This window comes from Typopeltis vanoorti, chromosome 11 (genome assembly GCF_054136105.1).
Source record: "Typopeltis vanoorti isolate ZY-2024b chromosome 11, IOZ_Tvanoo_1.0, whole genome shotgun sequence".
In the NCBI taxonomy this organism is placed as follows: domain Eukaryota; kingdom Metazoa; phylum Arthropoda; class Arachnida; order Uropygi; family Thelyphonidae; genus Typopeltis; species Typopeltis vanoorti.
The window spans coordinates 49241754-49266456 of record NC_143559.1 but is presented as its reverse complement, the minus strand read 5'-3'; the positions used below and the strand labels follow the sequence as shown (position 1 = coordinate 49266456).

At 35.5% G+C, this 24703-nt stretch overlaps 1 protein-coding gene across 1 annotated transcript in view; it reads right to left on the bottom strand.

Moving 5' to 3' along the window:
* Positions 1-24703, bottom strand: part of LOC150101563 (ERO1-like protein alpha) — a 223326-nt gene that overhangs the window by 92184 nt on the left and 106439 nt on the right. Inside the window, exons 9-10 of the mRNA XM_090401050.1 lie at positions 10338-10430; positions 478-724 (exon numbers count right to left, since the gene is read on the bottom strand). Coding sequence (XP_090257176.1) covers positions 478-724; positions 10338-10430 — 340 coding nt within the window. The remainder of the gene's footprint in view (positions 1-477; positions 725-10337; positions 10431-24703) is intronic.

Here is a 24703-nt window from a genome sequence, read left to right as displayed (position 1 = left end):
AACATCTTTATGAATAACAAATAACTCCTAAGCTTATAATTAACATATAGAAAATGTGGATTCAGCAGCCCATCATAAATTACAAGAGACTCTGTAACCAGGCAGGGGCACAAATTATTCCAATACAGGTATAACAAATCCAGATTTGAGAAACATTTTTAGAACTGGCAGAGACAATAATCAACTTTCCATTGTTAAAAAAAATGCCATAATATTATATTATATTTTTGGATTATACTGTTGTAACCTTCATATCAGATACTAGTGCTTTCCCTCTTTAATTATGCTAAATTTTCTTGAGAAAATTATTCATAAAGGATAAAATGTCAAAATGCATTACTGAAGTTTTCTAAATTTTATTAAATTTTTTTTTTCCTTTGCTTTTATTCTGTTGTGATTAGTAAATAACAGGGCACATTGTTATCATGCCCTTACTTCATACACACTGAAGAAAAAGGATGGGGTTGGGGTAGTTACCTTACAGTAGTTAACAGATCTCGAATGATGTGCTTTACTTCTTCATCTTCTTTTGGTCTTCCTGTAAAAAATTCCACCTTTTCAAGATATGGAGCTGCTTTTGCTAGGGCACGCATTTCTAGAAGATAAATGAAGTATAAATTTTTAAGCCTCTGTGGACCTTCTTCACCAGCAAATTTAGGATCAAATCTTCGCTGAAATTCTGTGATATTGGGTCCCCAGTGATCAGTGTCATCTTTAGTTTTTGCTAAAATGGAATATTATATATATATATATATATATATATATTTATAATAGTTTAGAATCTACATTTACATGTTGAAAGCTTTTTTTTTCATTTGGTTATACCATAAATTAAAGATGCCAAGAAATTATATTCTTGGTTTCATCCTTTATTATTATTATTATTATGCGACATCTCCAGGGGGTTCAAGGACTCATCGTGGGATTATTCAAGTGTAAGCAAACAAAGTTTGTGCGGGAAGTCACTTCACGACTGAGCTACTTGTATATAGAGGCTAATGACTTATTAATTTTCTTGGTACCCCATAATGCAATGCACATATCCTTATGGACATGTATAATGCTATACATTACTTCAACCTTGGTATTACTTCTGGATCTGGCTCCCACTGATGAGACCTCAATAAAGGTCGAAACCAGTCTAGGTAGTGACCCTTCCCATAATGCATAGGATTATACATGTCTGGAAGGATACGTGCAGCATTATTGCATTATGGGATACCAAGGTAATTGATGTGAAGTCATTAGCCTTTATATACAAGTAGCCCAGTCATGAAGTGACTTTGATTTGCACAAACTTTGTTGGCCTAAACTTGGATAAAGGATGAAACCAAGAATATTAATTTCTTGGCATCTTTAATTTATAATCTACACTTACATTTATAATTAAATTATTACAAGGTATGAAAGACAAACATAATCAATACAATAACTTATCAATATGTCATTTTTTCATTTTTAGGTAATCCAATGTATGGGGTGGTTCTTCAGTTTATAATACATCAGCAGAAAGGAAAGAAGGAAGAAACATGTTAACATTAGATATGAGGACATGTAGATTGTAGTTTTTAGGAAATATATAAGAAAGGATACTATTTCAAAGGATAGCAATAGAAAGAATGAATGAAGAAGAAAAATTTTTTCTGTGAGTTTGGAACCGAACTGTGAAGGAGACAAATAGCTGCTGCGTGTTTCAACATATTTAGAGGAGAACATCAGAGTAAAATCATAACAAACTCAAGTGTAAAGAACATAAGAGAGAATGGCTTAATTGTGTGTGATCAGGAGGTATATGAGGGAAATAAATAAGCACAATGTCAATAAGATAATAAAATTTGATGGTATTTAGGTCATCTTATTTCACACAAAAGAATAAAACCTGATTCAGATAATCTCAAAGCTATCTCTTCTTTCCCTGTTCCCAAGACTATAAAACAAGTCATGTGCTTCGTAGGAATGTTAAACTTTTACCGAAAGTTTATTTCTCATTGTTCTCTTTATATGAACATTCTGACTAACCTCACAAAGAAAAGGGGGGTTAAGCTCTGTTGGCCTACTGGAGAACAAAGGCATTTGATGTTCTAAATGCAGCATTGACTAAACCTCCTGTACTGATGCATCCTGAGTTAGGGGAAAACCTTTTACAGTTCTGCATATGCATCACAGGACCGTATTGCAGCTGTTATAACATGGATGGATGAAGGGAACTTAAGACCAGTAGCTTATCTTAGTAAGAAGCTTAGTGTTTCAGAAAAAAAAAAAAAATTCTGCAGTAGAAAAGGAGATTTTAGATCTCGAGCTGCCACAACTGAAGATTCCGTGAAAAACTCGATTAATAATCCTGACAAGGCTGCTACTTCCAATGTATATGTTAGCCCTGTTTCCTTTCCTTTTCTAGTAACTAAAAATTAATAAATTTAAAAAACATAAAAAGGAGTGGTAATGTTAATTGAGATCAAAAGGATAATAATAAACATCATGATAAAAAAAATAATAATAAATAATCCTTGAGAGAAGAAAATATTGAACTTTCCAATGATATTTTCACCCCATTAAAGAACTGAAGTCTTGTTTACAATGATGTCTAATTTACAAGGCTTTGAGAGTGATTCTGATAAGGATTATGATTTAGTCACTTCTTATCAAAGGGTTAAGAATTTAATTGATGAGATGAGAAGCATTAATAAGGAGCAGATGATTTCTACAGAAATCTCTTTTGTCAACAAAGTTGATGTTACCCAGGAAAGTTTTTCAGGAAGATATACAATTAGTCAGTAATCCTGATGGTGAGCACACTGTAAATCAGGATTGAGAGAATAACATTTTTTTTTATCTAGCAATATGCTATCATCGGGATCAGTTGAGTCTAATAGTTATGAAATCTCTGGAAAGAAATATTTTCTCAGGTTCAATACAGACAAAAGACAGAAGGCTTATAAGCTTTGTTCTTAATAATAGTTTTACTATTATTAAACTCATTGTTTTTCCAAGGGTGGGCCTATGTAGGATATCTGCTATTTAGCAATATAAGATTATCTTACATTATTTTTTTTTAATTTTTAATGGAAGCTGATTTTTTAATAAATCAATAAATAAAAAGGAAAGGATTTTTATTTTATATGTAAATATTTCCTAAATGTATCACAAAAATGCATTATTTCTTGTAGTCAGAAATTTCTAGGCTAATGTTACATATAAGAGAAATCTTTGTATAGTTAGGGCCTGTTGCAAACTGTTTTATTGCGATGTTTATTTATAAAAAGGACTCACTTGAAATTTAGTTTTTTTTTTTTACTTCTGTAACATAACCTTGAGAGAAGAAAATATTGAACTTTCCAATGATGTTTTCACCCCATTAAAGAACTGAAGTCTTGTTTACAACGAGCGATTGTTTTGCTCTCATCTTACAGCCATATTGCTTACTACGGCAGTAGGCAGTAGTGGTGTGCTTATGCGAAGTTTGTACTTCCAAAGAGGAAGTTGAATTAGTGAGAGAGAAGAACAGAACAACTGTTGGATTAATTAGAATGGAGATCACATTTGGAAAAGTTGGAATTTTTTTTTGTTGGAGAAATTGAGTTTAAAGGAATTCTTAAGCCAAAAAAGTGGAAAAGAGCATTATGAGGAGAAGGAAACAGTTTAACCAGAATTAACCAATAAATTTCTTTCCAAAGAAGCTAAGTTGTAGTTAAATAAAAGTGATATATAGTTTCTCCTGAAGTAATGGACAGTTCCTTTTGATACAATATGCATCAAACTGATTTTAGTTAAACACTGTAAATTAGAAAGAGGTGAATTCTTTTTTGGATTCAAGGATAATGAAGAAGTTTTCACAAGGAAAAAGAAAAGTTTAAATTTATCTTTGCATTTCAAGGAAATAGAAAAGGAACTAATGTCGTAGAGAAGATATGAAAGAAGATTTGCATTCTTTCTTAAGAAAAGTTGTACACAAATTATTATTACGGGCAGCTCCAAGGGGTCCTTAGACTCATCGAGGGAGGCCCAACATCATGTCAAGAACAACTATTCAACATTCACACAGTATCTATCATACTTCACCTTGAACTCATTTACAGTCATGGCACCCCAACAGACTCTGGCAGCTTATTCCACTCATTTACCACTCTCCAAGTAAAAAACCTAGCTCTAACACCCCTGCTAACCACAATCTTACCAAGCTTCCATGGATGGCCCCTAGTCCTCCTACTACCAGTCCTATTCTCTAAAATATCTTTTGAATTAATCTTATAGAAACCCTTCAGCAATTTGAATGTCTCAATCATATCACCCCCTTTCCGCCTACCAACCAATTTCTGCAGCCCACAAATCTTCAACCTGTTCTCATAAGGTTCATTCCATAGTCCTGCTATTATCTTGGTCACTCGTCTCTGGATCCTCTCCACCTCCTCCCCATTGAGAAGAAACCCTGGCGCCCATATCTGGGCACAATAGTCTAGATTGGGTCTTATCAAGGCTCGATACAGAGGAACAATAACCTGTTTGTTTCTGCTCATTAAAGTGTTTTTCAGCAACCAAGTGATTTGATGAGCTGATTTTGCTACTTTTGCGATATGCCCCTCCCCCCCCAAACTTCAACTCCCTATCCACCAACACTCCCAAATCCCTGGTCTCGTCAATCTCCTGAAGTACAGTTCTACCAATGTGATATACTGTTGCTAATCTTTTCACCCCAAAATGCAAAACCTTACATTTTTCCACATTAAATTGACATCCATTCTCCTTAGCCCAGTTCTCCAAACTATTCAAATCATCCTGCAAAATTTTGATATCCTGAGCATTCACTATTGCTCTACCTAACTTTGCATCATCTGCGAACAGATGCACAGTTCCTCTCAGATCCTTTCCTATATCGTTAATGAACAAATTAAACAGTAGTGGTCCAAGAACATGTAGTGGTCCTGTGACTAGCGGTGTCCCTGCGGCACACCGCTAGTCACAGGCCGTCTTTTAGACTCTACTCCTTAATAAATCACTCTCTGATATCTTTCCATCAACCACCCTCCTATCCATCTCACCAACCCTATATCCATTCTCATATGCTGCAGTTTACTGATTAGAATTCCATGTGGTATCCTATCAAAGGCTTTAGCAAGGTCCAGTAGAATCACTGTAAACCCGTTACCCTTATCCAGTGCAGCCGTCACTGTGTTATAGAACATGAGCAAGTCACTGAGGCATGATCTACCCTTCACAAAACCATGCTGTCCCCCATACAGTATCCCATTTTCATCTATCCAATCTTCTATTTTCCACTTGACTATTTTCTCCAAGACCATGACAACAATTCCTGATATGCTGATCGGCCAATAATTTTCAACAGCAGTCTTGGAACCTCCTTTATGCAGTGGAACTATTTTCCCCTCTTTCCGCCTCCTTGGGACTAACCCAGACCCGAGACTCAAATTAAACAAAATGGTCAAAGGCACTGACAATTCTTTAGCCGCTTCTCGTTCGACATGAGCTGGTATACCATCCAATCCCACAGATGAATTGACATTGAGGTTTTGTAATAGACTATTCACCTCCACTTCATTCACCACAATTCCCATATAATCTTTGGTTCTTCCACTTCTGCATTGTCACCACCTGGATGATACACTCTTGCAAAGTGCTCACTCAGTAATTCTACTATATCAACTGATTCGGTTACCTCCCTACCATTGGCATTCTTTAAAATCAATCTGCCGTATACATTTTTTCTTTTACTTGCAACATATCGAAAAAACTGTTTGGGATTCTCTTCAGCCTGCATGGCTAATGTTCTTTCATAATCTGCTTTTGCTTTTCTTACCACACTTGTTACCCTTCTGGCCTGGGCTTTATATCGTTCATGTGCTTGCAGGTCACCTTTCTCCTTAAATTCTCTCCACAGTTGTTTCTTTTTTTCCAGCTCAAGCTTAATGGTGTTATTCATCCATTTAATCCCTACTTGATTTATTAATCGGACTCTAGGTAGACATTCAGCCATTGCCTCCTGCAAACATTTCTTAACCGCCTCCCATGCACTATCAACATCCAGCCCTTGCAGTTTTACATGCCATGGCACTGAACCAATCAAACTCCTAAGCTTGTCATACTTATCAGCCCGATAATTCCACATGTACTCTGTCTTAATTGTAAATTCCACACCTTTAGCCACCTCCCAAGTCAAGACCCTATGATCACTCTGACCAATTGGTGGCAATGTGGTCATATTCGTTACAGTCAAATCCTCAGATGCAATTACTAGGTCAAGCACTCTCTGACCCCTAGTATTTTCCATTACATGCTGTCGCAGATAGTTATCCCTTAATAACTGCATAAAATCCAATTCCTTCCTCCCATGTGTCCTCTCCTCCCTCCAAACAATGTTACCATAGTTGAAATCGCCCATAATAATTACCCTCCTTCCACTCATTTCTTCTATTTGCTTATGCATACTATCTCCACCATCTTTTCCATCACCTGGTCTATAGCAGCACCCAGTTGTATATTTTGTTCTGCTAGCCTCAATCTCACACCAAATGGCCTCAAATGTGTTATTTTCTCTATCCTGCAATTCAACTTCTATTCTCCTTGGCTGCAGCTCATCAGCTATCATCAATAATACTTCTCCCCCCATTTATTCTCCCTGTCATTCTTGAACACACTATACCCCTCACATTCAATCCCACTAGCTATATCATCTTCAGTAAGCCATGTTTCACTAATGCCAATAACCTGTGGCCAGGAAGAGCCAATCAAGGCCAAAAATTCTTCCTTCTTGTTCCTAATACTCCTAGCATTAGTATACTTGAATTGCAGATCCCTGTTAGCCCCATCCCTACCTTGATGCCTGATACTAACTATCCAATTCTGATTTGTTGTTCTTCTTATTCGCTCGGGCATATTATACTCATTCATATACTCAACTGCCTCCCTAAGGTCTGCATATCTACTTCCCCCTCCCCCCCTTAATAAATCTAGTTTCCATGATTCTGCACATCCACTTCATTCAACAGCACTTTTTCAAATCTCCTTACACCGAATCCATTCAAATGCAAACCATTCATCTTATATAGATCCTTTCGCCCATCGAACTCACTCCACACGTCCATAAATTCCACATCACTCATCCTGCATAACTCACGCATAAAGTCATTTGCAATTATGGCTCTCCTTCTAAACTCTTCACTGTCATACTGTGGCAAAAGACTAATCATCCTAACTCTCTCACTCTTCTCTTTTGCTACCTCAAACAATTCCTTCAGGTCCTCTATTATTTCCATTTTATCTCCTTTCAAGTCATTTGTACCTGCCACCACTATCATTTCTTTCACCATTTGCTTTTGCTCCCTAATAGACTCACTTACATCCTTAATGGTCACACCAGGTTGGTACAATTTTGTCAAATAAATAAATGGAGAAGAAACTAAAGGCACCGATGGGATTATCTTTCTGCTTTCAAAGAAAAACAGGTATGAGATAATTAGATTTCTATGGCTACTGTTTAGTCTGGAAGAAAATGTGCCGTATAACTTCAAAGTTTGTATATTCTCATCAGATCCTGTGATCTGGAAAAGAACAGATTTATGATTGATGTTAAGTTTGTGGGCCCTTTTCTCTCTCTAGGAGAAAAGTATTGCAAAACATAAACATTTGATACACACTGTTAAGGCAATACCATGAATTTACATTACTATTAATTATTTGTAAATAAAAATATTATTTTTGAATTTTCTTTGTCTCTCACTCAATCTCTTAACTCAATAATAATATCCCAATCTGAATCTGTGATATTAACCAAAAAGTGAATGAACCACTCAGGCATACTACTCTGGTATATAATGACAACCAGAGAGAGGGCAGACATACAATGACATATCACCATGTGTTTTAAGAAAATGTTCCAGGGAATTAGCTGTAGCACTGGTGTGCCTTTAATAAGTCTTACAACAGCATAGGTTCCAAGAGAGTGGAAAGGAAATAAAATTTTCAACTGCATAAAGGTGGTGATAAGATTGTGGCTACAAATTATAGGCTTATTTTCAGGAAATTACAACATATACTTGAATATTAATTAAAAGAAACTTTAATCAACACTTCCTATATTTTGACAATGTCACATCGCTATCTTCATGGGAACATAAAACTATGACACGTGCATGCAGGCACTAACAACAAGCAAATGAGGCAGAAGAAAGAAACTAATTTTGTTTCTAGAGTCCTAAAAGGTGCCCCGTAGGCTATATTGGGTTGTCTTGGCTGCTGGGCTGATGTTCTCATGATGCAAGCCTCCCAAATTTGGGGCAGTCTCATGCAACCAAATTTGTTGAGGTTTGGAAAGTTATTTAGAGCTGAGGCTGATTCCATGAACATAGTTTTATGTTCCCATGAAGATGGCAATGTGACATTGCCGAAATATAGGAAGTATTGATTAAAGTATCTTTTAATGAATATTCTAGTATATGTTGTAATTTCCTGAATTAATATGATTTAATAGTCATATGTTACCAACATAAAAGCTTATCTACAAGAAATTATAGGCTAATCTGCTTATCAGGTATTGAAGAGATTTGCGAGAACTAGGATACAGAAATGGGTTGATAACAACAGTATTCTTTGTGGTTGTTAGCATGGGTTTGTGAAAGGGAGATCATGTTTTATTAACTTACTCAAGTACTATAACAAGGTAACAAATGTCTTTGACAAGAGAGCTGCATAATGCAGTGGCATACTTAGATTTTGTAAAGGTTTTTGATAGACTGTCACATGGCAAACTGTCAAATAAACTGAAATTGATGGGACTGGATAACAGACTAGAGGATTGGATCTGTAACAGGTTATCAAATAGGTATAAAAAAAAGTTGAATATGGGGATGTAGTATCGAAAAGAGTCACTAGTGGTGTGCCGCAAGGATTTGTATTATTATTTTTTTTTTACATGGTTCACACCCATGAAAAGTTATTAGTAAACTTATACATCAATTTTATATAAAACTGATGCCCATGACGGAATTCAAGCCTCGGACCTGTTGGTTGGAGAGCGGGTATGCTACCCATTGGGTCAACCAGGCCAGCAGGTGGTACTGAGAACACTGTTGTTCAATTTGAATATTAATCATAATTAATCATATGCATTATCTACAGACAGTTGCATATCACGAGGATGGGTTAACTGGTGATATGCAACTGTCTGTAGATAATACAAAATTGGGGAGAGAAATGCATACTCAGGCAGATGTTGTGGCCAGGATGCTTGAATAGATTGGATGAGCGGGCGACAGTACAGAACTGTCAGTTTAATGTTGTAATGTGTAAGGTTTTGAAATTTGGTAAGCAATGATGGGATGCAAAGTAAACACTTGGTGGGAAAACTTGAAATAAGTTAGGGAAGATATGAGATCTGGGAATGATGGTGGACAAGGACCTGAAATTCAATGGCCACATTGCACAAGTTGTGAAGTTGTCACATCAGATAATGACAATGCTGCAGAGGACCTTGATGTGCAGAAATAAAGAGTTATGATTCCATTGTATAAGGCCTTGATCAGAACTCATATGGATCACAGATTTGATCACCAGGTTATGTTAGAAAGAGTCCAGAGAAGATTCATAAAGTGGCAAGCAGTCTTTGGAATGTGGGGTGCGAAGACAAATTGCAAATTACAAAGCCTCATGAACAGGAGATGGGGGAATGATATGATTGAGACAAATAAGTTAATCAGGGGTTGTTATCAGGTTAGCATGGAAGAAATTTTTCACAGAATGGGAGGGTGGGGTAGAACAAGAGACCATCCTCAGAAATGATATAAGTGGGGTGTGAGCAGAGGAGTGAGGAACAAGTTCTTTGCATGGAGAGTGGTTAGTGAGTGAGTGGAATGCACTGCTTGAGTGTGTTGTGAATATAGACACACTGAATTTGTTTAAGGCATGGTGGATGAGATTTTTTTGTGATAGTGTATACCATCCAAGATGAATCTCTGACTCCATATAGGTCAGTTGTTAATAATAATAATATCATGCTCTCTTGCACCCCCATACTACTTTCAACCTCAATTAAGGTTGAACCTGGTCTGTGTAGTGACCCTCCCTTAATGCACAGCATTATGTATTTCTGAAAGGAAGTATGCTATGCATTATGAGATACTAAAAAAAATTATACGAAGTCATCAGCCTCAATAAGTATACTAGTTGTGAAGATACTTCATGTGGAAAACTTTGGTTTCTTACACTTGGATAAAGAATTAATCAAAAATATAATTTCTTGAAGAAAAATTATGTTGATTTATATGAATATTACTGTTCTCAAAATTAATAATTTTTAAGTAATAATAATTAGGAAACACTTTTCTTACCTGGAAAATAATATTTAGATGAAAGGTGTATACTTATGCTTGTATGAAGACCAGAAATTGCACGATAAAAAGACCTCTTCTCAATACACATTGCTGTTAATTAAAAAAAGTTACACCTGTTTTAATTATGTTGTACAAATTTAGCTTTAAATGGCTAGAAGTAATGTATATAACAGATTTACACCTTTAACAAAAAAAAAAAAAAAAAAAAAAAAAAAAAAAAAAAAAAAAAAAAAAAAAGGGAGTGCTTTACCAAAATAAATTTGCTCTTTCCTAATCATGTAGAATTTTGCCTAATTTTTATATTTTATCATGAAAGAAGCATAGTTTAAAAAAAAGAGAGAGGGAAAAGATACTGACCAATTATATTTATCTGTAAAATATTTATATTTTAAATTTGAAACTGAATATTATCGTTCTTTCATTTAAAATATAACAATATCCATCTTCTTCAAGCTATAATATGTATTTTTTTTAAATTTATTTATTTCTTTTGTAGAATGTAAGATGAAATAACTTATCCATAAATTTGCTTGAATTCTACAGTTTAAAGCTGTCCTCTATGCTCACAGGATTGCCTTAATGCCACAACTGATATCTGGCACTAAATACTACCAGTGTAGATAACCTTCATTAAATTTCAATTTTTGGTTGGTTGGTTGTTTTGGAGTTATGGCCAAAGCAACTCAAGCCACAAGGCTAGTTTACTACTTTATATTCTTCTGACTGGTTTGCCTGTTTTGTGGGATGAAAAACCTAAGTTTCCAGGAGGGAAAACTCTGCCACCTCCGTATAAGACCGGCCAATTTTAGGAACCCAGTAATACTTTTTGCTATACCAGTTTAGCAAGTGATAACTGGTTATAGAAAACGAACTGCTTTTCTATTACTATCAATCTATAATTTCTATTTCTATCAGTACTTTGTTTTTTCAGTTACCATAACATATTCTATAACAACAGTAAAGTGCCAGAGAGAAGAACATTTTCAAACAATGATCACATCAAAATTATCTATCATTTATTTATTTTCCTCACTCACATATCTACACCTCCAAATCAAAACATTAGAATAATCAAAGAAAATGTGTAGAATGATTTGCAATTCTTATTGCATAGAAAATAATTATTACCAAATATGAATTAGCAACATCTAAATCTACATACTTTGTAGTTTACATAACCATGTAACATAAAAATGTAAATATATCATTAAAAAAAAAACTGTTATTTGAAAACATTTACAAAATTAAAATATTCCAAATTTTTCTGACTGGTTTTGAGGAGAGCATAGAAATAGCATATATTTCAGTAGCTGTGGGACTGACTCAGATGTGAAGAATCGTTTGAGCGTAGATTTCAATGTGGAGGGCAAAATTATTCCATTGCATAATGGGGTTCTAAGACTACAGTAGCAAATTATAGATCAATTAGTATCTCAGGCAGGCGTGGTGGTAAAAGTAGTAGAAAAATTGGTAAAAAAGGGAATTCAAGAATGGGTAGATAAAAATATGATACTGTATGAAGGTCAACATGGCTTTGTGAAGGGTTGGTCATGCCTTAGTAATTTACTAACTTTTTATAATAGAGTGATAGTTAATCAAGGTGATGTGGAAAGCATGCAGGATGATTTAAATAGGCTGGATATTATTTCTATCCTTGAAGACAACCTCAATACATGCTTCTCTGGCTGAATCAATCAATAAATTAAAGATACCGAGAAATTATATACTTGGTTTAATCCTCTATCCAAGTGTAAACAAACAAAGTTTATGCCTGAAGTATTTTCAGGAGTGGGACAACTTGTATATAGAAGCTAATGACTTCACATCACTTGCCTTAATATCCCATAATGAAAAGCACATATCCTTACAGGCATGTGTAATGCTATGCATTATGGAAAGGGTCACTACCCAAACTGGTTTCGACCTTTTATTGAGGTCTCATCAGTGGGAGCCAGACCCAGAGGTAATACTAAGGTTGAATTAATGCAGAATTCATGTTTTGTGACACCTTTTGGCTACTTGTATATGAAAACATGACTTCTGCATTTCTTTAACCTTAGTATTACCTCTGGGTCTGGCTCCCACTGATGAGAACTCAATAAAGGTTGAAACCAGTCTGGGTAGTGACCCTTCCCATAGTGCATAGCATTATACATCTCTATAAGGATATGTGCTTTGCATTATGGGATACTAAGGCTAGTGATATGAATTCATTAGCTTCTATATATGAATTGCAACAAGTCCTGGAAATATTTCAGGTACAAACTTTGATTACACTTGGATAAAGGATTAAACCAAGTATATAATTTCTTGGGGTGCTTAAGGGTCAAAGCTGTATAACTGAGAGGAGACCTCCACATAGCCTTTAAAGGAATGCGGAGAACTGACCAGGTATTCTGACCTAATGTCGAATCCTCACCTTCTCGTGGTGCACCCTGATGGGTATCTACTTTGATACTGAACGAACGAGGATGGGCTGGCAATTTGGGATTTAGCCGACCAAATTGTATTCTTATTGGTTAAACCAAAATAAAAAATGATGGTACAACATGATAAAATTTCATGCCGGATGGGGCGTCACCCATCCGGCATGAACAAGGCCCCCATTGTTTTCGCCAGGGAACCAGGGCGAACAGCAAAAAGTCAGCTACTGGAACAAATCTGAAAACAAACCCCAACTCAACAACACCAGAGTTAAAGATCAGTACTATCAACGTAAGCAGCCTGAATGGCAAAGAAATGGAGCTAGCTGATGAATTAGATAAGTACCAGATCAACATAATAGGGGTGACTGAAACAAAAAAGACCAAAACTGGTGAGATCTTTCTGAGCAATAAATACAAAATGTTATATTCAGGCAATGACAATCAAGGAAAAGAAAGAGTAGTCATAGCATTCAACACAAAATACGAGGCTGATCTTCTTGAATGGCAGTCATTCTCAAGTAGAGTAATGTGGGCAAATATGAGAATGGGGAACTGGACAATGAGACTTATTTGTGTCTATGGTCCCACAGAAGGTTCTACTAAGGTAGAAGTGGAGGAATTTTTTAACGCTTTAGAAAAAGCAACTGACACAATGAAAAAGGAAAAGTTGGTCCTTGTTGGGGATCTAAATAGCAGAGTAGGAAATGATTGTGAGACATACAAAAATATTTTGCGAAAATTTGGAGAAAAGAGCAAAGCTAATAATAATGGCAAATATCTGTTGGATTTCTGTTCAGGACATGGACTGGTTATTACTAACACCATGTTCCACCATAAAAATGTGCACAAATTCACATGGAGAGAAGAGGCTAGGAATAAGAAAAGTCTCACTGACTATGTCATTGTTGATAGTGATGTTTTCTCCATGGTGCAGGACACCAGAGTGTACAGAGGATTTGAAATTGTAAGTGATCACTATTTAGTCTTGAGCAGGATAAAATTGAATTTCATATTGAAAAGAATAACATGTAAGAAAGTTTTAAAGCGAATAAAAGTTGAGCAGCTCTCAGATGTGAACTGTAGACTAAAATACACAAAGATTATTGAAAAGAAAATGAAAGAGTTTGAGAACAGGAATCAAACCTTGGAGATTCAGTGGCAAACTCTGAAGAAAACATTGATTGATTCTGCCAGAGAGGCATGTGGTGAGGTTGTGTGCAAGGATAAAAAAATTAGAACTCCCTGGTGGACACAGGAAGTTAAATAGGCAGTGAAGGAAAAGAAGAAAGCATATCAAAAGTTCCCAAATAAGTCAGCTTTTACTCTTAGAGAATACAGAGACAAATGTAAGAAAGCTGAACAGTGTGTAAAACTAGCTAAACAAAAGTCATGGGAGGACTTTGGCAAGAATATAGAAAATAAATATCAAGAAGGTGGCAAAATATTCTGAAGGTTGTTGAAGAAGCTTAGGAATGGAGCTAAGAGTGCTGTAAAAGGAGTTAGAGATGATAAAGATGACATGAAAACAGGAGAAAAAGATATCCTTTAAGTATGGAGTAATTACTTTGAAAAACTGCTAAATGAAACAAGCAGTGATGACAGCACAGTGATAAAAAACACTGACCAGGCATGCAATCAGGAATACATATCCATACTTGAAGTAGAAAAAGCCATCAAAGACTTGAAATGTGGAAAGGCAGCAGGAGTAGATGATATTCGACCAGAAATGCTGAAGTATGGTGGTATAAAAGTCTTACAGTGGCTGCACTGCATAGTTCAGAAAGCCTGGACAGAGGGACGAATTCCCGATGATTGGAGTAGAGCTCTCATAGTACCCATATATAAAAAGGGAAATAAAACTGAATGTGAGAATTACAGAGGTATTTCCCTACTGAGTGTTCCTAGCAAGATCTATGCAAGTATACTTGAGAAACGGTTGAGAAGAATTGTGGAAGAAAAGCTTGGTGAAGAACAAGCTGGATTCAGGCCAAACAGAGGCTGTCAGGATCAGATCTTCACTTTACGACAAATAGTCGAGAAAGCATGGGAACATAACAAAGATCTGTATTTAAGTTTTGTCGATTTGGAAAAGGCATATGACAAGGTGCCAAGAGAGAAGCTATTCAATACGCTGCAGTTATATGGTGTCAATGGGGCATTATATCAAGCATTACTTTGTCTTTATTTGAGTTGTAAGTCAGCAGTTAGAACTGAAGGAAGTACAGGAAGATGGTTTAATATTAAATCTGGTGTGAGACAAGGATGTACATTATCCCCTCTGTTATTCATTATCTATATGGATCACATTATCAAGGAAAGTGGTATTAAACCTAATATCAAAATTGGAGATGTTAATGTCAGCTCTTTGCTTTATGCAGATGATGTTATACTTCTAAATAAATCCGCTACAAGTCTGCAAGATTCTCTGACTAAATTGAATAACTGTTGTGATAGATATGGCATGAAGGTCAGCAATAAAAAGACAAAGACAATGGAAATAGGCAGAATCATTGAAAATATCAACTGTGTTGTGAACAGAGAACCTGTGGAACAAGTAAAACATTTCAGCTACTTAGGCACGATCTTTACTGAAGATGGTAAATTAAATATAGAAATAGACAACAGAATCAGCAAAGCTGGTATGGTGGGAAGTCAATTGAATAAATTCCTATGGAATAAGAGAAAAATTAGTCAGAACACTAAATTAGCTGTATACAAGACAGTGTTCAAACCAGTTTTAACTTATGGATCTGAGATCTGGGTCAGAAGTAAAACACTTGACCAAAGACTAGAAACCACAGATATGAGAGTCCTGAGAAAGATTAGAGGCGTGAACAGATGGCATCAATGGCAATATCATATTAAAAATGAGGATATTAAGAAAGAACTTGACATTGTCAGCATCCAGGAATGCGTTAGCAGAACTAATCTCAGGTTGTATGGTCACTTAAATAGAATGGGAGAGGAAAGATTAGCAAAACAAGTGTTCTCTGCCAGGTTGGCATGAAAACGACCCAGAGGAAAACCAAGATATAGGTGGATTGATACGGTACAAAGTGCCTTAGACGATAGAAATATAAGATCTGATAATGTTGGAGTCTTGACAAGTTACAGACTGATTTGGAGGAAAATTGTAGATAGGAAGTTAGTAATGATGTAATTTTTTTCATGTAGTACTATCATTATCCTGTACACCCCTTGAGGGTACATGCCAGGAATTTGCCAATGTTTGGTTCCTGTTCTCAAACTTTCATTTTTTCTTGAATAATGTTTGTGTACAGTTAACATCTGAGAGCTGCTCAACTTTTATTTCCTTTAAAACTTTCTTGCATGTTCTTCTTTTCAATATGAAATTCAATTTTATCCTGCTCAAGACTCGGTGATCACTTCCAATTTCAAATTCTCTGTACACTCTAATGTCCTTGCACAAAAAGAGCAAGAAAACACTATCAACAATAACATAGTCAATGAGACTTTGCTTATTGCTTGCTTTTTCTCTCCATGTGAATTTATGCACATTTTTATGTTAGAATATTGTGTTAGTAATAATCAGTCCATGTACTGGGCATGAAATCCAACAGGTATTTGCCATTATTATTTGTTTTGCTTTTTTCTCTAAATTTTCCCAAAATATTTTTACATATCTGACAATCATTTCCTACTCTGCTATTTAGATCCCCAACAAGAACCAACTTTTCCTTTTTCATTGTGTCAATTGCTTTCTTTAAAGCCTCAAAAAATTCCTCTACTTCTACCTTAGTAGAACCCTCTGTGGGATCATATGCACAAATGTCTCATTATCCAGTTCCCCATTCTGATATTTGCCCACATCATTCCACTTGATATTGCCTGTCATTCAAGAAGATTAGCCTGGTATTTAGTGTTGATTATCATTGCTAATCCTTCTTTTCCCTGATTGTTACTGCATGAATATAGCATTTTGTATTTATTGCTTAGAAAGATCTCACCAGTTTTTGTCTATTTTGTTTCAGTCATCCCTTTTATGTCAATCTGGTATACTTACCTAATTCCTCAGCCAGCTCCATTTCTTTGCCAATTCAGGCTTCTTATGTTGATAGTACTGATCTTGAACACTGGTAATGTTGAGTTGGGATATGTTTCAGGATTTGTTCCAGTAACTGACTTTTTGCTGTTTGCTGGTTCCCTGGTGAAAACAATTCATGTCAGCCCCAGCTGACATGAATTCTGTCATGTTGTATTTTATTTGTGGTTTGAGCCAATAAGAATACAATTTGGTTGGCTAAATCCAAAATTTCCAGCATATCCTCATTCATTCAGTATCCTGATAGATACTTAACAGGGTGCACCATGAGAAGGTGAGGATTGGACATTAGGTCAGAAGCCCTGGTTGGTTCTCCACATTCCTTTAAAGGCTATGTGGAGGACTCCTCTCAGTTATACAGCTTTGACCCTTAAGCACTCCATTTATAGTATAACCAAGTGAAAAAAACTTTCAACATCTATCTCTAATCCAGAGTATTTCAGTAATAAAGTGCGACATCTTTTGACTACTTGTATATGGAAATATGACTTCTGCATTATTTCAATCCTCACCTTCTCGATTTGTAAAATATCTGGGAAAGGAAACAGATGATGCCTATTTTTTGTGTCAGGTGGTGATAGGATGTGCTGTGTAGGTTTCATCTTGTATTTGCTGGCTTCCTATAGACTGTGAAATTGAGTTTGTGTTCAGATTCTGCAACTAGTGTATCCAAAAATGGAAAAGACTTGTTTGTTTCTAATTCAACAGCGAATTTAATTCGAGTGTGAATGTGTTGAGGCAGGTGACAAAATCTTCTAATTGGGTAATAGAACCAGGCCAGATAATGAAAATACTGTCCACATATTTTGCAAAATTTCAGGTTATGTTCCTTGCTACTGAAAAGCTTTGTTTTCCAAACCACTCCATGAATAGTTTTGCAAACAAACGAGAGGAGGGGAGGGAGAGTCAGTTCTGAGTGCTTTGTCTGTTAATGGGTTCAAGGAGAGGTATGACAGATCGTGTGGAGAGTTTGGGTCTCCCACGATGAGTCTTCACACTCCATGGAGGTGCCAGTAATAATAATAATAATAATAAATTAATTATAAGAGAGTACAAAAATATCTGCAAAGTCAGAAATTAATACATCTTAATGAGAAACTCAGGCATAACAGAGAACTTGGCAAATCTTGCTTTGGAAAATCAAGACACATTTCTAATCAATCTTTAAGTTAACTAAGGGAAACAGCTGCAGCAGATTTTCTTGCACAAAATGACACAAGAAAATGCCAACTTACCTGTGTTTTCAACATATTCCTTACTTCAAGCATATTCAATTTCTGTTTCAAAGGTAGCAGAAGCATTGACAGTTCACTTCATAAAATTTAGCTATCCAGCATTGAAACAGACAACAGTGATATGAAACCTTCCAGCATTTTTACTTGACAACTGTCAGTTCTATAAACAGAGAATAGCTTTCCAACTAATCTTCACATGAAAATCGAAAATTACAATGGTGAACATACATAAATTTATCAACAGAAAGTGAATGAAAAATATCGATAAAATACATATTCATTCCTTATAGTTTAGAAAGGAAATTATTTCCAGCTCTCCCTTTTTTATGTTTCCCCTATGTCTAAAAAAATCTCTCTCTTTTGTGTCCATTTAGCTTTTATATCACAGTTGAGCATATGCTGTATTCTCTCAATTACAAGTGCGTGAAATGATGTCATGAGAGCCGGGTATCACCAACAGTAAAGAGAAGTTTTTTCAGATGACAGACTGGAAAAGTTTATTTGCAGCACAATGAAGTTTCTTTTCCACTTGATCATTATTTCATTGCAGTCAGTATAAAAAATTGTCTATAAGTATTTTAATTCCAATGACATAGGAAAGCATGTATAATCTTGCCAATTCTTCATGCTGATGAATGATAAGATGTTTCCACCTATAATGTAGCCAAGAAGCATGGTTAAGCTTAACAGCCTCATTGGTCAACCACTAAGAGTAAAACTCCAAGCACTGTTGCTATATTCTTCTTCTTACAGTAAAATATCGTTTTAACAAATTATTATTATTATTATCAATATCCGACATCTATGGAGTCAAAGGACTCAATCGCAGGAGGTCCATAGTCCCTCATGCCAAAAGATCATCGATCCATGCCTTAAATCCATTCAAAGCTTTAGCACTCACATAGACAATGCACTCCACTCGCCAATCACTCTCCATGCAAAGAACCTGCTTCTCACTCTCCTGCACACCCACCCGCCCACACTATACAGCTTCCAGTGATGCCATCTAGTTCTACCCTTGCCTACCTCTACTCTATGGAATAACTCTTCCTTATTAATCTGGTAAAAACTCCTCACCAACTTACATGTCTCAATCATATTATTATATCATTATGTCTGTTCAGCTGTTCCTGTTATTTTAACAATCTGTCCGCTGTGCCATTTATGCTATATCTTTGCAAAGAGATTGTTTGATACTGAGTGTTAAGCAATTACGCAACTGTTCATTCCAATTGGCACAATGACTTTTAACTCTATTTCTTTTAGAATCTGGAAAATCACTGACTCAAGACCAAATAAAAAAATATATACATTTAATGAAACTAAAACATCACATACATTTTAAATAAAATTACATAAATATCTACAAAACTAATTGGATCCAAGGCCTTCAAAATAAGTCTACACTTTAGAGAGTTTCTTATCTAAAAAATTAAAATAATTCATTCTCTGATTCATTCTATTATTATATCTATTGCTGTTTAGCATATACTTAATCACATCTACCAGACTAAACACCTTGTTTTCACAATAACAAAATGTTCATCAGTCAGTTTCCTAATTAGGCCCTTTCTGAAAATATAAAATTTGGCATCATATTCTTACCTCAAGTAATTCAATATGATGCCAAATTACCAATTCTTTTATCAGAGAAAGAAGCAGTTTCTTTTACTCTTTCATAAATAAAAGTATTAAGGTATAGCAATATTCCCTCGGCTCTCTATCTACCCCTCCCCCCTGATCAATCCCTGGCCTCATCCATTTCTTGAAGTACAGTTTCCTCAATGCAATACACCTTGTAATCTTTGTAACCCAAAATGCATAACTTTTCCACATTAAATTGTTATCCATTATGTTTTGCCTATACTGTCAGCCTGTTAAAATTATCTTGATTAACTATTACTCTACCCAACTTTGCATCATCAGCAAACAGCTGAATATCTCCCTTCAAATTATTTCTTATATCATTTATCTACAAATTAAACAGCAGTGATTCAAGCACAGAGCCCTGTGGCACACCACTAGTCACCTGCCTTCTCCTGGATTCTGTTCCTCCATATTAATCTACTTCTTGGTATCTGTCTATCAGCCACACTTTCATTCATATCACCAGTTTCCTATCTATCCCCATTTGTTGGTTCCATGTAGCATCCTGTCAAATGCCTTTCCAAAATCCAAAGTATCATCATGTAGCCATTTATCTAACTCAGTTGTCACTCTAATATAAAAAGTTAGTAGATTATTATGGCATGACCAACCCTTCACAAACCCATGTTATCCCTCATAGAGTATCATATTGAGGTGGCATATTGTGTGTGTAATGGGAATTATTGTTCCTGAAGGATAAGTAACTTTTTCTTATTTTATTTGAGAATATTAGGTTAACTTATTGCAGTTTTTGTTTTAAATGGGTATGGGATTGACTGAACTAGTTAGTTTGTAAGTAAACATTAGTTTACTTACACATGTATTGTTTAAAGAAATTACAATGTAGACTAATTTATTAACTAAAATAAATGTAATTAACACTTCCAGTATTTCAGCAAAGTCAAATTGTTATCACCTCTCAGTTGGCATGCTTCATCTTCATTATGTAGTGTAATGTATGCATGCAATATCTTTTCAGTTACCTGATCATGGCAGTTTGACTTTGCCAAAATATTGGAAGTATTAATTAAATTTATTTTATTTAATGTATTAGTCTACATTTTAATTTCCTTAAAAAAATACACTTATGCTTCCTATGAATTGCATTGTATTCTAAGAGGATGTCAGGCTGGTGTAAGGGCTTAGTAGGTTTGCCTAGATATTTTGATAGCAAAGAAGTTGAAGAATATCTTGCATCAACAGCAGGTCTTAATTGGAAGTCCTGTTTATGCACCCTAGGAACCGCATATGTTCTTGGGACAAGAGGGTGTCTAGACTCAAGATACCCTCTTGAGTCTAGACACCATTTAACTAGACCAGTTCAGCATTCTTTTTTTTTATTAAGTTGTTGGTCTTTATTATGGAAATATCCCATGGAGTCATGATCCAAATTTTCATAGATGTCTGTGTCATCTAGAAGTGATTACATCTTTGTCAGCTTTCAGTATTATGATGTTTTTATCTTTTTTTAATGGATTCTTAAAGCCCTTCATTCTATGCCTGTAATATGGGGTTGCTAAGCTGCATAAACAGGACTTCCCATTGAGAGCTATTGTTGATGCAAGATATTCTCCAACTTCTTTGCTGTTGAAATATCTAGCAAACATACTAAGCCCTTACACCAGTTAAATATTCTCTTATATAAAGAATTCAATACAGTATATAGACAGCATCAAAAACATCACAATGGTTTTTGCCAATATACAAGCCAGGGCATAGTAAATCTGTTCACCAATGTACCAAGAAAAGAAATCTATGTTAATATATTGAAAGTTTATTTTTCACTTAGAATATAATAAAAATATAAACTTTTAATAAAAATATAAAATATAATAAGAATATAAACTTTCAACATCTTCCTCTAAATCCAGAGTAATTTATTAAAAAGGTTGCACACTAACTGGCAACTCCAATAGGTAGAGATGACCTTGCTAATGCTTCTGACTGGTATCTCCACTTGGGCCCACTGAAGAGACCTCAATAAAGGTTGAAACTAGTCTGGGTAGTGGCCCTTCCCTGAATGCATAACATTAGACATATCCGCAAGGAGATGTGTTTTGCATTATGGGAGATACTGAGATAGAAATGTTGGTAGCTTGCTCCCCCTTTGCAAGGAGTCGCCCTGGTGTTGTACCACCTTACCCCAGTCCTGAAGATACTTTCAGGCGCAAACTGTGTTTGCTCACACTTGGATAAAGGATTAAACTAAATTTACTATGTTAATATATTTAAATATCTTGGGGTGATAGTGGATAAGGATCGAAAATTTAGAGGCCATATTGCCAAAATTGTGAGGATAGCACAATGAATTTGCAATGATGTGAAGGACACAGACTTTTAGAAGTAAGGAGATTTTGGTTCCATTGTATAAGGCTCTGATTAGGTCACATATGAACTACTGTGCACAGATTTGGTCACCTGGTTTTTAAAAGGATGAAGAGATGTTGGAGAGGATCCAGAGATGATTGAACAATATAGTTTCTGATCTCTGGAATGTTGAATATGAAGAAAGGTTGAGGTAATGCAATTTGCAAAGTCTAGTGGATAGGAGGAAGATGGGTTATAGAGATGTACAAGCCGGTAAGGAGTTGCTATAGGATTAACATTGAAGAGGTTTTTGATAAAATGGTGTGAGATTGTGGGGAGAACAAGAGTGTGAGCAGGGAAGTGAGAAGCAGGTTTTTTGCATGGTGAGTTGTGCATGATTGGAATGTATTGCCTGAGAGCATGGTGTCTGCAGAGAATTTGAATGCGTTTAAGGCATGGTGTGATGTATGTATGGCAAAAGGGATCTCCTAGATGAGTCTGTGACTCCATGAGGTCTTAGGATAATAATAATAATAATAATATGCCTTAACATCGTTTTGTTTATGGAAAATATATTATTATTAGTTTATGTAATTGAAAATGAAAGAAATAAAAGATGCATAAAATATTTAACGAGTCTTGCAACAGGGCGAGTCCCAATGGAATGGAAGGTGGGAAAAATCGTTCCACTTCCCAAAAGTGGGGGGGGTGTTAAGACTGAGGCTACAAATTATAGACCAATCTGTATGTCTGGGGTTGTTGTTATTAAGGTGTTAGAGAAGTTGGCGAGGACAAGGATTCAGAAACAGGATGATAATCACAATATTCTTTATCATGGTCAATATGAGTTTCTTAGGGAGAGGTCATATTTTAGAATATGCTTACATATTAAAACAAGGTGACAGACTCACTTAATAAAGGAGATGCAGATTGATGGTGTACTTGGATTTTTCAAAGACCTTTGACAGACTGTCACATGACAAGCTGGTAGCTAAACTGAAACAGAAAGTATTAGATAACAGTCATTCAGTTTAGAAATTATGGACTTACAACCGTGTTATAAACAACTATTTTAATTTCCTGACGTTTTGACCGTCATCATCTGGAGTATATATACAAATATACAAGGACAAGCTGAGTTACATTTCACACAGTAAGCTAAAGAAACAATCACCGGTTATTCTATTGTCATGACCTCTAGTCAAAAAGAAAAAATACAGATGAAATTAAAAATTAATTAAATATTTAGAAACTATATCAAAACTAAATTCTATTTAAGATAAATGGGAGAAACATTTTTTCATATAGATAATTTCTTATAGTAACAATGATGTCCTATTTTTAACATGACAATTGTTATATTAGATTTACTATTCTTGGTTATCTACAGTCCTGTTTATAGTTAGCTCTTAGGGAGAAAGGTTCCATGGGTAGAATATGTGCCTTCCATATGCTTGGGATTTTTAGACCATCATTATTGTTCAGATTGGGGTGGTTGATAAGAATCTCACAAGCTTCTTTAAATTTGCGTTCATACCATTTGGGTGTGATGTAAACAACTAGTGCTTTTCCAGTCAATTCTATGTAATACAATTCTATGTATTGTAATTAATGAAGAAATTTTGAAGGAGATATGAGATATTAGATAACAGACTAGTAAGCTGGATAACTGATTGGCTGTCAGTAGGTATCAGCAGGTTATATATGGAGGAGTGGTATCCCAAAAGAAGAACATCACTAATGGAGTGAAACAGAGATCTGCTTTTGTACCATTATTGTTTAACTTGTGTGTTAATAACATTGGGACCTGTTTAACTGGAGATGTGTAGCTGTTTGCCAATCAGAAAAGCGGGGAAGAGCTATGAGAAGTAGAGCAGACATTGTGGTCTTGTAGGAGAGTCTGAATAGACTATGTGAGTGGGCAAACAGATGATTGGAGCTGTCAGTTTAATGTTGAAAAGTCTTGAAATTTGGTAGGCAAGGTTAGGAAGTAGAGTATAGAATTAATGAAGAAATTTTGAAGGAGATAAAGGAGATATGAGATCTGTTAGTGATGGTGGACAGAGACTTGAGGTTTAAGGGTCACATCGCAAAAATTGTAAGAACATCACAATGGGTTATGGCAATGATGAGGAGGACACTGACAAGCAGAAGCAAAGAGGTTGCAGTTCCCTTGTATAAGGCTTTGATCAGGCCACATGGGTGACACTAAGCTTAAGTGTCACCCATGTGGTTGGGCTTAGTATTGTGTGTTATTTGTTTTTATGTTACATTAGTTTTTTTGTAATCCCTGAAGAGGTCTCAATTACTGAGACGAAATATATAGGAAGTATTAAATTCTGTTTTAATCCTTCTGAGTGCTGTATACAATCCATTAAGCCTCCAATATGAAGTTTGTTAAAAGTGTGGTTAGCAAGGGCATGAAGACCAGTTTTTTTCTTGGAGAGTGGTGAATGAATGGAATGGGTTGCCGGAGTCATTTGTGAGTTCTTTGTCTGTTAATGGTTTCAAGGAGATGTACAACAGATATTGTGTTTACAATTGAGCTTCCTACGATGAGTCTCAGGACTCCATGGAGGTGCCTGTGCAATAATAATAATAAAGACCCTCCATAGCTCAGTTGGTATAGACAAAGCCCTTTGGTCAGAAAGACCAATTCCCGTCAGTGATGTGAGGAACCTTTAT